The following is a 13,954-nucleotide window of genomic DNA, read 5'->3' as shown; positions in this document are numbered from 1 at the left end:
AGTAGTAGGTACTTTGTTATTTCTTCCGAACGAATTAAGTTATTTCAAGTCCGTGCAAGAACTTCTTAGTTACATGGTACTACTTTTCGTCAGTTTCAACAGACTTTCCTCTTTTTTCCAAGTGTTCCGAAATCCGAACCAAACACCGGAAATCTTTTCATGCGCTTGAAAGCAACCTGGATGTATGTTCCGCCCTTGGACGTGTGGCAACCCAGGCGGACACCAGTGACGCGCCGGTGGTGGTGCGAGAGCTTACACGTGTGACATGTGCAACAGTGACTGATCCATCCACAGTGACGGTTCAACAAACTTTGACATTTTTTTCCATCAATTTTGCAATAGAGCCGCGTATTCCGTACGTATTATAAGAATTAAAAATGGCTTTGGTTATATGCGCGACGTGGCGAGCTCGTCATCACACGCAGACCATACCTTGGTCGAGATTGCATGCATGGTATGTACAAAAGCCACACGACCGGTGAGGACCCCGCGCGCGCAATGCGTGGTTTGCGTGCAGTCCGAAACCAACGAACGGCGAGCAGCGTTTGTGGCTAAGCTTCCAGGAGTAATATATCCACGATCGCACAACAATTCATCTAGGTGGCTTCCAGTTCTTGAGTCGATCTTGACACGTTGTGGAGATCACGCAAAATAATGGAGATCACGACGGCAAACCGCACGATGGAAAACCGCGTCTACCCCACCGGGCACCCGCTCGCCGGCGAGGAGGTCCCGCACACGTGTGGAAGAAGATCGCGGCGGCGCGGGACCTCAAGCCGGAGGAGTTCACCCAGGTGAGACCTCAAGCCGGAGGAGTTCACCCAGGTGAGGGCGGTGGCGGTGAACTGCAGGAGCAGAGCCAGCTCTGCCGTGCCAATGGACTTCTTCGGCAACATGGTGCTCTGGGCGTTCCCATGGCTCCAGGTCACGGACCTACTACTGAACTCGATCGAGCTACGGCCAAGTGTTCCACGCGACGGCGAGTACATCCAGTCCCTCGTCGACTTCGGGGCCGTGGCGGACGCAAGCGGGGAGGAGCTCGTCGCGGCGACGGCGACGGCGGCCGCGGCCGGCACGATTGATCAACCGTCGACGCACAGCTTGGATTCTCTCATGCATGCATGATTTGTGACGGAGTATATGCATGAACGTGTTTCTGAAAGAAAAGAAGAGGAGCACACGTTTCACGGCCCACAAGTCACCCACTGACCCACCAAATAACGCTCAGCCCAAACGGCCCGCTATCAACGCCGAGTGAAACGGACTGGGAGCGACCGCAGAATCGCAGACCCAGATCCAGGCGTGGGGCCCGTGTCCAGAGCGTCTTCCTCTCCGGTCTCCTCCACCCACAAGCTCCATGCGGCCATGGCCTTCTCTTCTTCGCTGGCGTTCCCCTTCCCTTCCCCACCTTCTGGCCAAGCCCGACCCGCAGGAAGGCTCCGAGCCGGAGCCACCGGTAGGTTCCTGGGGTGCTCCTCGCCCCCGCCCGACGTCGTGGTGACCCGCGAGCGGGGGAAGAACGCCAAGCTCATCGCCGCGCTGGTGAGTCCCCCCAATGGGTACTTACTTCTCCCATTGTGCTTTCGTCTTCAAATCTGTAGTTAGAGATACGGAGGATGTGGCAGTACGAACAGTTTGCGAAATTGAAGGAGTATTGCAGGTTAATTGCCTTTCTCGGCGTGCTAGACATGCGGCCTGTTGTTCTAGCTTGGGGAATTCTACTGGTTTCCTTCACGGGAGAGTTAACATGGGGCGTGATATGGAGGACCTCATTGCAAAATTTGTACAGTAGCTTACTGATTGCTAATGGAGCTGACTACTACATCGTCCTTCTGAAACTGCCATCAGGAGTTCAGATTCAGTAGGCATTTCCACTTTTCCGTGATGTGTGATTTCAAATTTATGGTTCCATCTTGGAAGGTATTTTATCTTCCATCTTAGTCCTTGCTCCCTTATTTTTAAAAAAATATGGAGCCTAGTGTCAATACTGCATTGTCGATTCTGATCAATTTGACTTCGAATGGTAGGGAGCTGCCGTGGGGGGCAGTAGGCAATATCACCAATTGTGATGGTTACAGCCTTACAGGCCATGGTTCGATCTTTGGCACCCACAATCACAAGCCCTTCAAAAATGCCAGGGCAAAATAAAATAGAATAAAACTCTCATGCAGACTTGAACCATGGTCCTTAGTGAAGACAATACCTGGGAGTCTGCTGAAAATTTCTCAGGGTGACTTGAATCATGAATATACTTAGATTCTGATAATAATTAAGTTACTTGTGGGATAACCATGTAAAGATCATCTTACAAAAGACTAATATTGTTTAAATTACTGCTGGTCTCCATAAGTTCAGAGATTAGTCGTTCTTTCTAGTTATTCTGTTGATTGCTGCCTAGCATTTACATCAATTTTCTAATTGGATTCTGTAGGAAAAGCACAATATACAGTCTCTGGAACTTCCTCTTATTAAGCATGTTGATGGCCCTGATACATATAGGCTTCCAGATGTCTTACGTAGTAAGTGTTAGTCTTTCTTTGTACTGTTCGCCCACTCAATTTCATTTTCAGAGTTTTATTCTTTGGATACACAGCACTTAACATATCCAGTCTTTCCTCTTAGCCTTTTTATATGTTTTCTCCAGAAGATATTATAGTAGTTCATTTCATGATATTCTCCTCTTCATACTAGCTCTAAAACAAATGCAATTGGAAAGTCATGGTTTAGTCTCAATGGAATTCTGTATTTACAGATGACAAGTTTGACTGGATTACTATAAGCTCTCCTGAGGCAGCTGCAGTGTTCCTTCAGGGATGGAAGTAAGCTTCAAGCATATTGCAGTTATGTGCTATATGTTGCTGTACAAGTAGTAATTATGCCTCAATTTATGCTTCATTCCTTGTAACTTGTCACAAATATTTGTGCCAGTATTTCATTAGTTAACAGACTACATGGTATATCTCTTTTCTATAGTTCTACATACTTAATTCCTTAATTTCAAATAATTGTTGCATCACCAGATCAAACATAACCTAAGACTGCCATTTTTTATGCGAGCTGCACAATAATTCAATGCCAGGGCAGCTGGAAGTCCTAAGGTGCGAGTAGCGGTTGTTGGAGCAGGAACTGCAAAGGTTTTTGATGAAGTATCACAGTCTGATGATCAATCTCTTGAGGTTGCATTTTCACCTTCCAAAGGTATATTCTCTTGTGGTTTCTATGATGTCCTTGCTACGTCTGTATTTTTCAAGATTTATTGCTCTTTTGTTCATCCTCAATTATTTATCAGCTTTAATGAATTTTCCTTGTTCATCAGCTATGGGTGAAGTTTTGGCCTCAGAGCTTCCCAGGGGCAGTGAGAGTACATGTAAAGTGTTGTATCCTGCATCAGCAAAGGCAAGCCATGAAATTCGTGAGTCAGTTTGCTTCTTTCGTTATTATTTTCTTCTGCTTTCACTAAGGCCACATGTTTCTCACATTAACTTTTTTCGAAGTGGAGTGTTGGTTTCTTCACGGTATTGCATATTGATTTTGATCCCCAGTCAATATTCAGTCTTCTAGTTGAAATTTTATGGTTATGAGCTCTTAATTTGGTGTATGAGATCGATGCTCTTGATTTAATCTTTTTTTTTTATTCAGGAACTGTGTACACTATCTCTATCTGCATTTACGTTACTTTTTTTCTAATGCAGAAGATGGGCTATCAGATCGAGGATTTCATGTGACAAGACTGAATACATATACAACCGTAATTTTTTCACTTATGTGGGATGAACTTTTTCATTTACCTTTTCTAACAATCATCTCCTTTCTCACCACATGCACAAACAAGTCTTTCCACATCCTGTTGAACTTATTCCTGTGGTCTGTGGTACCTTTTTTAAACATGAATCTTTTTTGTTGCTGTTGAGAATTTGCTATATCAATTTCATTTGTGCTTAGGTATGGATCTTCATACGAACTGAACTTTTACGACAATGTAAGCTGAACTATTGTTGTTTGTCTATTTATTTCTTGTTGGTTAAAATTTTGGTTAGCTGTTGAACTCAATCTCTTGCTCAACTATTCACTCTGCAGATGCTTAATCTAATGATGAACTCTGGACCTGAGATATACATGTCTAGCATTCTTTAATTTAATAGTGTCATTTACTTCTGTACTTTTGCATGCATCACCAGACTACCAGAGTAGAGATTTCTACCGTAAGAACCAGAAAATAATTGGCATCACTGTTATATCACATTCCTGTGCATGGATTTTGGACATCTGTTAATAATATTAAGGTGTTGTGTATGCATGCAGGTACCTGTTGAAGATGTCGAACCACTAACTTTAAAGCTTGCTATTTCAGCTCCAGTTGTTGCAGTAGCTTCTCCTTCCGCATTGAAGTAATTATAGCAAGCACATTTGGATAAATTTTTCACAAATCATCTTGGTTCGTGCAAAGTAAAGCTGTTGTTGAATCGATCATGAGATACTAACATTTAAACATCAAATACTTTTGGGGAAGCTCAGTTTAACCTTATAAAATGGGAGCATGCCATGCCAGTTAACCATCCATATACACAAGTAAAAACTTGAAATATGCCATTTGCCTGGATTGACTTTCCTTGAACCGTCAGCCTCCCAATATTTACTTCCATTTTGCCACAGTTTGCTTTTATATGTGGTTCCATTGTTCAGTCTTTTTTGTCATCATTGTGATGCAGGGCTTGGTTAAAGCTGATCTCAAAAGTCGATAACTGGAATAATTCCATCGCTTGCATTGGTGAGACCACTGGCTCTGCAGCGAAGAAATTGGGTCTGAAGAGCATATATTATCCAACAACCCCTGGACTTGAAGGGTATGCACACATCATGTTGCCCTTTGAACAACATCATCCAATTGTCATGCACACGTCAGGGATGTTGAACATTTCGAACTGCTGTTCTCACCAAATATTGCGCAGCCCTTGACTACTGCCTAATCTGTACGAGCCTGACTTGTCATGTTGCTTTTCACAGGTGGGTTGAAAGCATTCTTGAAGCGCTCAGAGGCCACAGGCAATTAAAAGAGGTTTCTTATCTTATCCTTGCGTCCTATCCTGATTTTTCTTGGTTTCTTCCGTCATAGCCTTCCCTGTTTCTGCTTTAGGCCCCAAAATGTTGAACACGGGCAGCCCCTTGTACCGGATGACGCATGACGGAGCTTCTTGACGTTGTTGGCCGGCTGTAGACTCAGGAATTCTTTGCTTCTTTGGCCTTATCACGCCTGATGTACAGCCTAATGTTGTTTCGTCAGTGAAACTTGATCATCTGTTGTGATTAAACTAGCTGTAAATTGTGTGAGCTGTACAGGGTAGCATGTGAACAAGTTCTGAATCGCGGTTCAGTGTTGTGATGTGGCGCCAAGTTGTACTGTTTCTACTAATTTTCATAAGAAGATGAGAGAGTCCTTGTTACCTGTACATGTCAATTGTCGAGGAAGTCGATGCATGAGTAAAGCTGCAAATGTTTTTGCCTTTCCATAGGGGGGGTGGGCGGGTGGCGCTCAGTTGGGCCATATAAAGTGTTTCCCGGGCTGAAAGGCCCATATCTGTACTTGTACTGTACCTTTTTTTTCTGTGGTAGCCTCAGAACCTGTATAGGGCGTGCGTGCGCCATCTCTTCTCTCTCTCCATTCGTCTTTTTCAACGAGGTTAGCAGTGCCGTCTTTGTTTGGCAAACTGCGTCTTGTCGTCACGCTAAGTGGTGCTTGTGTGCGTTGAGGCACTGCATCTTTCGCCGTTGGAGTAATGATAGGAGATTCTGAATACCGCGAGGCTACGGAATCTCCGTCCCCCCGACCTCACACCAAAGATTCCGTCTCGCCTTTGAATCTAACACGAGGAAGCCAATCGTAGCTTGCAAGAAAACCCCTCCGTCATGAGCTTGTTAACCTCTCCCAACGATAAGCCCATCCCGTTAGAGTTTGTTTTCCCGTTTTACCCTCTATAGATCCGGCACATACGGCCGGTGTGTCAGCGTCACGAGTCACCGCAAGTCTACGGCACTTTTTTACTGCAGCCGGTTGATTAGTAGTTAGCAACCGAGGTTCATTGGTGGCAGAAATTTCCGAGTCCAACAACGGAACCAATCGTCATCAACGTCTCCGTCATATGTTGCAGGTCCAAGTAACTTAAACTAAGCACGGCTGGTCAAAAGCTGCGTGACGACGGCGAACGCTTCGCCGCCGGCGAGTGGACGCAGTTGCATAATCGGACTGCACGGGCGGCGCCGCCAACGTCGCCTTCGCGGACGTATGCCAAGGTAACGAGCGGCCGACACCGAGCCGAGAGACCGAGAGCGCCCCGCCGCTGTCTAAAAAATAAGGTCACTCCTAGCGGTCGATGTCCGATGAAAAATCTGTCGCAATATTAAAAAAAAACATTTGCAGCATCGAAAATTTATAGTTGAAATGTTAAAAATATACGAAAAAATGACTACGTCGTTCGACTCTAGGATAAAAAATTCCCGCCGCAACATAAACACTATGTTTCATACAACATTCACTGTGAAATATGCGAAAACAATAGTTGCAACATCGGTACTTAACTATTGCAATATGTATCGGAGCGATCCGATTTTTTTAAAGATTCCGGACGTCCTACTCTCAGCATTACCGAAAAAATAATTGCCTGCAACTTTGCGAATATGCGCCTCGAAATCTATGGCGAATTTTGCCATCGTCCTTTCGGCAATGGTCCAGCCGACTTTTTACCTCGCGAAAAGGTGGGGGCAGAGGATAAAGAGAGGCTTTGGCAACTTGGCGTAAAGGCGTGGACTGGAGTTGGAGTTGTTAAACTGCGAATATAGTACAGCAACCAGTACTTAATTAGGAAGGAGAAGGAGGAGAGTATCAATCAGTGGTGGTGGTGGTGCTAGATTACTAGATTTGCAAGCCTGACCAATGCAAATCACTGCGTTTATTTTACTAGCGTTTTAGGAGCAGTACTCGTCAGGCTCGAGAAGAGCGATGGGATTCGATTCTCTGGCCTGCTGATCACTTCGTGGTTCGCGTATGGTGGAGCCTGGCAGCTGCTACCTGACGCCGGTTGCAACTGAAGCTCACTCTCGGAGACATCAACCAGCTCCCTGTCTGCCGTTTCTTCGCGTAATCCGAAGATATCTTTCTTCCGCGAAGATATCTGGGCTGTTGCTGGCAGTTCGGCCCTTGGCAACAACGAGGAGGAGGATTGGTGGTGGTGGTAGCTCAGATGAGTTGTTGAAGCCCACGGTGAGGAAAAGCTGGGGCGATTATTCGTATTCCAGTACGGATACAGCACACTACCAGTACGTTTTGTTGGTACCGTGTCGCCGTGCTGGGATGCTGGAAATGGACAGCTGATTGCCTGGTCCAGCACTGCACCGGGGCACTGGCCGGCGTAAGTAAGAAAAGATACCAACGCAAATCTAGCTCCAAGTGATTTGCATCGCCTCTTAAGAGAGCTAGCTAGCTATATATTCTGCCACAATGTGTCCAGTGCAACTTGCACAGGATGGCCCAGGAGTCTCTCTGTTGGAGCCGTCAGCCGTGCACTTGCACAATGCACGTCCACTCAGTCCACTACGCACCCTACACACTCTAGTATTCGTCGTTTGTTCGAGCGGCTGTAATCGGAGTACCACCTATCAACGCAGAGAGAATCAGAAGGCGCGCGCGCGCGCGCACAAGCATGAAGGCTGCTGGTGACTGCAACATGCCAAATCCAGAGAAGGAAATTAAGGCCATCCTGATTTGGCTTTTGGGATGCCATGCATGTCCTGTCCTGGGTTCGTCCCATTCGCTGCTATGCATTCTCGTGCAAGAGACAACGTGTGCGTACGTGCGTGTACTCTTAACGCTTTCATATGGCACGGCACGCGGTTGGTGCAAATGCATTGACTACTACCTGTAGTTCGCTAATACTCGTATGATTCAGTAACCACTCCATCCCATGCTTTGTTTAGAGCAAGTAACCCAAACCGATCCAAAGAGGAAAACATAATTTACCGTGGGTGTAACAGAACTAGCTGCCTTGTCTCTTCCTGCCGACTGCTAGTGGTAGCAGTAGCCTTTGCCTTGCAAAGAATCAACCATGCATCTAGGCTTTTTTTTTTTTCTTTTTGCAAAGGAACTGGATCCCATATACTAAAAGAGCCGGGCTCTTACAAACAACACCCTGGGGAAATTCAGAATTACATCCAAGTCCACAACACTAATTCCTAGCAATGTAGAATGGCGTACAAGACCCTGACAAATATAAAATTTGAAACTGCGGTCCTTGAATTTGACGCAGAGCTCCCACACGTCGAGCCGTTTCCAGTTCCGCCGGAATCAGAGAAGAGACACAACAGCAAGGAGAAGAACTCAACCAAGATGCTCGACGAGACCTCCAGTTTTTTGCCGCAAGATGTCTCCCTCTGGCGCACATCGGCCTTCATCGCCTTGATCTTGGAAGAGAAGTAGTCCGGCGTCGCCGAGGAACTCGGTGACCTAGAAGAAGAATTCCACAGCTGCGCCGCTCAAACCAGAGGTCGGCAACAACTAGGACACAAGCCCCACACAAGGGAGATCCAGTTCACCCTCAGCTGTGGCAAAGGGGAACACTAACCTCACTCCATAGTCGCCGGAGATGACGCTGCCGCCGGCGACATCAGCGGAGACCACGAGGAGGAGCAAAAGCCTCCTGTGACCCTCCCCGGAGGTGACGCCGACACCGCCGCCACTGGAGACGCACAGGGGAAGGGGAACCCTAGACGATGACCTAAGCGCCATCGCGGCATCACCGGTAAAAGGAAGCTAGAAGGCCTACATCTACAGCTATACAGGTCCCACCCGCCAAGGTGTCGGCCTCCCCTAGCCACTCCGGTGCCCTGAGGGCCGTCGGGGGGAAAGGGGCCAGCGGATCAACGGAGGGAAGAGGAGAGTGCCCTCGAAATCGCCTGAGGCTACTGTAGCATGGGGAAAGATAGCAGGTTCAGCTACGCACTAACCATGCATCTAGGCTGAGAGACTTTGTTGCATGTTAGGGTAGTATAGTACTCGTACGTGTTGCCTCGGTTATCTCTATAGACTTAAAACCGGTGAACTTCTCGAGCTGAGAACGAGCCACATCGCCCACAAAACCTCGACCGTCGGATCGCGCGTGAATGGCTCGGAATATCCGATAGGTTAGGCAATTTTATAAAAAACCCCTCCTACTTTGTCGGAATTAACTCGGAGTCCAACCCACCTCTCATGCATTTTTCCAAAAACCCCTTGGACTTTATAGAAATCAACCCGCAGTCCAGCCACCTCTCAAGCAATTTTCTGAAAACCCCCTCGAGCTTTATAGAAATACCATTTATTTGAAAAACCCTTAAAACTTCTCGGGCCGAGAACGAGCCACGTCGCTCGAAAAACCTCGGCCGTCGGATCGCGCGTGAACGGCTCGAATTATCTAATAGGCTAGGCAATTTTGTAAAAAATCCCTCGAACTTTGTTGGAATTAACTTGGAGTCCAACCCACCTCTCAGGCATTGTTTCAAACTAACTGGACTTTATAGAAATCAACCCGCAGCCCAGCCACCTCTTAGGCGATTTTCTGGAAACCCCCTCAAGCTTTATAGAAATGCTATTTATCTAAAAAACCCTCAAACTATACCAAAATCAACCTACAATCCATTACATCGGTTATTGGTTGCATCTACAATTCAAACCTTAAACCACGTGCAAATCAAAAGGTGTTGAATACAAAAGTTATTCAAAATTTAAAAATGCACAACATTTTTGTACACCAAATTTTCAAATCCGAAGCGCTTTTATGTAGATCTAAGGTCAAGTATTGGAAAAAATTCAGATTACATAGCTCCTCAAAAACCGACCATTGCACTACCTTCCCTTTTTAATTAAAGTCTTCAACGAATTAATATAATTTATCCTTAGTTAATTCTAAAAAAATGTAAAACAGTTGCCAATATCCAATGAATGATAAGTAATTTAGAAGCTCGGGTGCCTTTCCATTTTTGAATTTTATACAAACACGCACCTGTTCTCCTCCTGCCGATCATTATAAAAGCTGTCAAAAACTTTCCAACTTGTACTTTTGTTTTCATCCAATAGCATGAATTGCATATATATGCAATGCTCAAATTTCCTATACGCGTATGTAGATAAACATTTATATCTCTACTGCCAATGAATCAAAAGATAAACTTCAGGATCCAAAACGTCAACAGGGCTTCTACAATTATTTTATCAATGTTGCAAGGATTATAGAGACTAGCAAAACTCTTGTCAAGTCTTGACTACCTCTTGTATTCTCCACAGTTAGAACCTAAATTTCATTTACAAAATTGCCAACCTGCAACTACAGTCTCCACGGCTCCATCATCGCTTTCTCGATCCACTTAATCCCCATCTCCATGTCAATTGTGTAATCGTCTCAACCTCCATACATGGGCTACGCTAATACTACTCACAGGTCATCCACTGGACCAGCCCAAGCTGATGCACCAACGTCGCGCCCCAGTTTCTAGCGACTTGCTTGAAAACTATTTTTTCTGACGGGACAGTGCTCCAAAACTAATATATTAAATTTGACACTAAAAACACAATGTAAATATACCCGTAGCGAACCAACAACTAAACACCGGCTCCTCTCAAATATCTGGCTGTTGCGGTCACTGGGATTGCGTAAAATATGGCAAAGCCTCCCAATTGGATGGTGGCTGCATTTGTGCCTGTTCGGTTGGCATCTGGCAACAAGTACTCTTTGTCTCCTGTCCTGTCCATCGGTGATAAGCACGGACGCGTGTAAATGCAGAAGTAGGCTTGGAGCTGCGGTGCCATGGTAGTCCACGGTTGGTGACTGGTAACGCCTCTCGGTACTCGGTGGTCAAAAAGGTCGTTCGACTGAAGACCATTTGATCATCCTGCTTGCCTGCTTCTTTTAGTGATGGCAGCAAATGTTTCAAAGACTAATCTGAATCCGAAAGATAAAGGTCGATGCAATTCGCTCGACCTTTCTTTTCAGATGGCATTAATGCAAAACTTTGACACGTCTGAAAGGTGCAATTCGAGCAACTCGCACGAGCATTTGCATATTCGGCCCGTTCGCTTCAGCTTATTCAGCCGGCTTATCAGCCACCAAACAGTGTTTTCCTCTCACAACAAATCAGCCGTTTCAGCTTTTCAGCCGGCTTATAAGCTGAAGCGAACAGGCCCATTTTATTTGTGCTCTGGATTTCTGAAGACGGCGGTTGCGTGTCTGCGACTCCGAGTCCTTGCTGCCTGGAACCAATGGAAGATCGGTGATTAGACCCATCACCGAGCCCTAGTTGAACCAGGCCAAGTCCCTCCAAACCAAAACGAAAGCGACACGGCACCACCACAGGACACCGACCGCGCGGCCCACCGTCGGATTCCGCGGGCCCGGCCGTGTGGGACCCACGCCACGCACCGCGCCGCGCGACACTCACCGGAATCCGCTACCCACAGCAGCGGGGTCCCACGGGAAGAGCCGCCGCGCAGGGAGTGTGCCACGGCGGCGGGTAAGGCCGGCACCCGGTGCGGAATCCGCTAGGACGGCGACAGCGCCGCCGCGGCCAGATTCCTGCCGTTAGGTCGACCGTTAGGTGGACGCGTGTCGACCGCTGAGGCGAAGGTGGCTAGGGTTCGGACCTCGGGGCACCTGATTAATGTTAAGGGGAGTGCGTGTGACTGCAGGTGCGATTGCTTTCTGACTACTATTTTTAACCCATATATTTTGATCATATTTTGGTGCATGAATCGCCACGATTGCAGATTAGGAACTCGAGGCAGCATCATGCAAATTATGGAGATCGAAACTCCATTTTGCATCACCCGTTAAAATAGGGGATGTTTACGGGTCATTCGAGTGTTTCTGCCTCCGCTAATACCCGATGTATCATCCGTCTGTAGATCAACGGTTCATCTTTGATAGGTTCCATAACCCTAACACCCGATCCCCATCCCCACCTTGCACGTTGCCACTTGAGCCTCCACCAATACATGGTGCTGTTGCCTCAAGAGTAGTGTGCAGTTTCAATGATCTCGAGATGTAATCTGTGCGGCCACGCCTTCATCATCCCTTTTTTTTTGCCATAGCCTATGGTAAGTTTCTCCTCCACATTTGCCCCTATTCCTCATCGCCGAATCCACCGCCACGCTAACTCGTCGAGATATGACTACCCCATCTTTATTCTACCAAACCAGCCTCCTCCACCTATCGTGGTTGGCGACCACCTCTTTGCCACCCCGTCACCTTCACGCACGGGTCGGTCTGCCTTCGGCAAGCTTTCTTCTATGCCGGCGGCCCTTCTCGAGAAAGCCCCCACTCCTAACCACTAAAGGTAGTTCGCCAAGCAAGAGAGACGGACGGTGCGTTCCACGTGAATCATGGCGTCATCCAACTCGAAAAAAAAAATAAAGTGAGATCCTTCCAAAATACCCGAGTGTTATATAGCTTTTTCTCAAAAATATCCATTCTATTACTAAGTTTTTTTTATGTTGCGCCAGCTTGTTGTTCCTCAATCTGCATGCTGTAAGCGTGTGTGTACACGAGCTTGTCTCTCTGTGAGCTTGCTTTGCGATGTTGTAACTGAACGTCTTTCTTCTTAATATAATAATACGTAGCTCTCCTGCGTATTCGAGAAAAAATATTTATCTTTATCTTTCCTAAATTATTTTGAGATCGCTCATGCACATTGTTACAACTGACAAGCAGCTCATAAACCTAACCGGTTTCAGCTGTGTTGTACAGTGATCCATTCGTTCCATCCGCATCATTACTTGCAAGGCCACCACCTGTGTGTGCAGACTGCAGAGCACGAGCTGACTTGTATATAAACATAACGGCGTCGCGTGGTTGGATCATGTGCTTAGACGATCAAAGATGGAAATCTTCTAATGGAATATTGGCCCCGCAAAACGTATGAATGGTCCAGACATCTTTTGTCAATTCGGACACAGAGCCTGTGGGGTTTTGAATCTCTGGCGGTAGGCTTCCCTAGGAAGTTGACGTGAGAGATTAACAAAACAGCCATGCTGGATACAAAGGATTCTTCCCAACCAATGACAGTATTAGAAACCTTTTTCAATAGGGGTTATTCTAACAAAAGCCTAGTTCAACCAATCCTTAGGAGGCCCTGTCAGGAAGCAAGCTGACATTAGTGGCGAGCACGATGCACCCCAACCACGACCAGGCAGCTGTGCCACGTCGTACAATCCCCCTTTTTTATTTTTCTTCTAGGGGATCAATGAGCTCCTAACGAAAAAAGTGTCCACGTCGTACAAATGTGCTGGTCCAACAGACCCTGAATACTCTGATCGAAAGCAAGAAAGCATCTTTAGTTTCTAGCAGTAATTTTTTCCTAATTAAACTTATGTCATTTTAGAGTACGTGCAAGGGTAATTCTGCCTTGAGGGTTCCCAAAGAGAGAAAAAGGACCATTATGGCCTCAGTTTCATTTTGCCAGAAAAAACATGGAAGAAACCATATGGATGGGGAATAGAGCATTGCATCACTCTACAAAATTCTAGGATGAATTGTAGTCTGTGCTTGAAGAAAATTAGGTGGCCTGCAGATTTGGGACAGGTTTTTACCTCCTCCCGTGATCTACAGATAAATTTCCAAAAAAAAAACAGAGAAGAATGGAGCTTATTGTCCCCGGTTCAATATTGACAAGACCACATTCTATGACCAGCCATCAACAAGGAGACCAATTTCCAAAAAAGAAAAACAACAATTGTTTTGTGGCTGTAAAGTATACCGAACCCATAGGCATAGATCCGAGATGAATCCATGGGAAAGTGCTCTGGTCCTAGGAGGGAGAAAAGAAGGTTTGACAAAAGTGGTTCCTACATGAGTAACTCTTAAACAATGGGATTCTTGAGTTTTCACCTGACCAATATCTAGAAAGGTGTTAATTATTCTTGGTTTTTCACCCGTCC

General features: G+C 46.2%; 1 protein-coding gene across 2 annotated transcripts; it reads left to right on the top strand.

Annotated features, from left to right (window-relative positions):
- Positions 1–1,273: 1,273 nt before the first annotated feature.
- Positions 1,274–5,447, top strand: LOC117840093 (uroporphyrinogen-III synthase, chloroplastic). Of its 2 annotated transcripts, none has more exons than XM_034720549.2 (10): positions 1,274–1,542; positions 2,432–2,519; positions 2,753–2,819; positions 3,080–3,198; positions 3,317–3,412; positions 3,693–3,748; positions 4,303–4,388; positions 4,710–4,844; positions 5,005–5,056; positions 5,135–5,447. In XM_034720549.2, exons 1-10 carry the CDS (start codon positions 1,366–1,368, stop codon positions 5,147–5,149), a joined length of 891 nt encoding a protein of 296 aa, XP_034576440.1. In that variant the 5' UTR covers positions 1,274–1,365; the 3' UTR covers positions 5,150–5,447. The 2 variants fall into 2 exon arrangements, with proteins under 2 accessions (XP_034576440.1, XP_034576441.1); XM_034720550.1 differs by lacking the exon at positions 1,274–1,542 and adding an exon at positions 1,870–1,920.
- The last annotated feature ends 8,507 nt before the right edge of the window (positions 5,448–13,954 follow it).

Source organism: Setaria viridis, chromosome 9, assembly GCF_005286985.2.
Source record: "Setaria viridis chromosome 9, Setaria_viridis_v4.0, whole genome shotgun sequence".
Classification (NCBI taxonomy): Eukaryota; Viridiplantae; Streptophyta; class Magnoliopsida; order Poales; family Poaceae; genus Setaria; species Setaria viridis.
Note: the sequence above shows the minus strand (reverse complement) of the source record. Positions and strands in the feature narration are given on the sequence as shown.

Coding starts and splice junctions, on each gene's coding strand:
- LOC117840093 (XM_034720549.2), top strand. CDS start 1,366: ATGGCCTTCTCTTCTTCGCTGGCGTTCCCCTTCCCTTCCCCACCTTCT. Junction 1,543..2,431: donor CCAAGCTCATCGCCGCGCTG/GTGAGTCCCCCC, acceptor TGGATTCTGTAG/GAAAAGCACAATATACAGTC. Junction 3,199..3,316: donor TGCATTTTCACCTTCCAAAG/GTATATTCTCTT, acceptor CTTGTTCATCAG/CTATGGGTGAAGTTTTGGCC.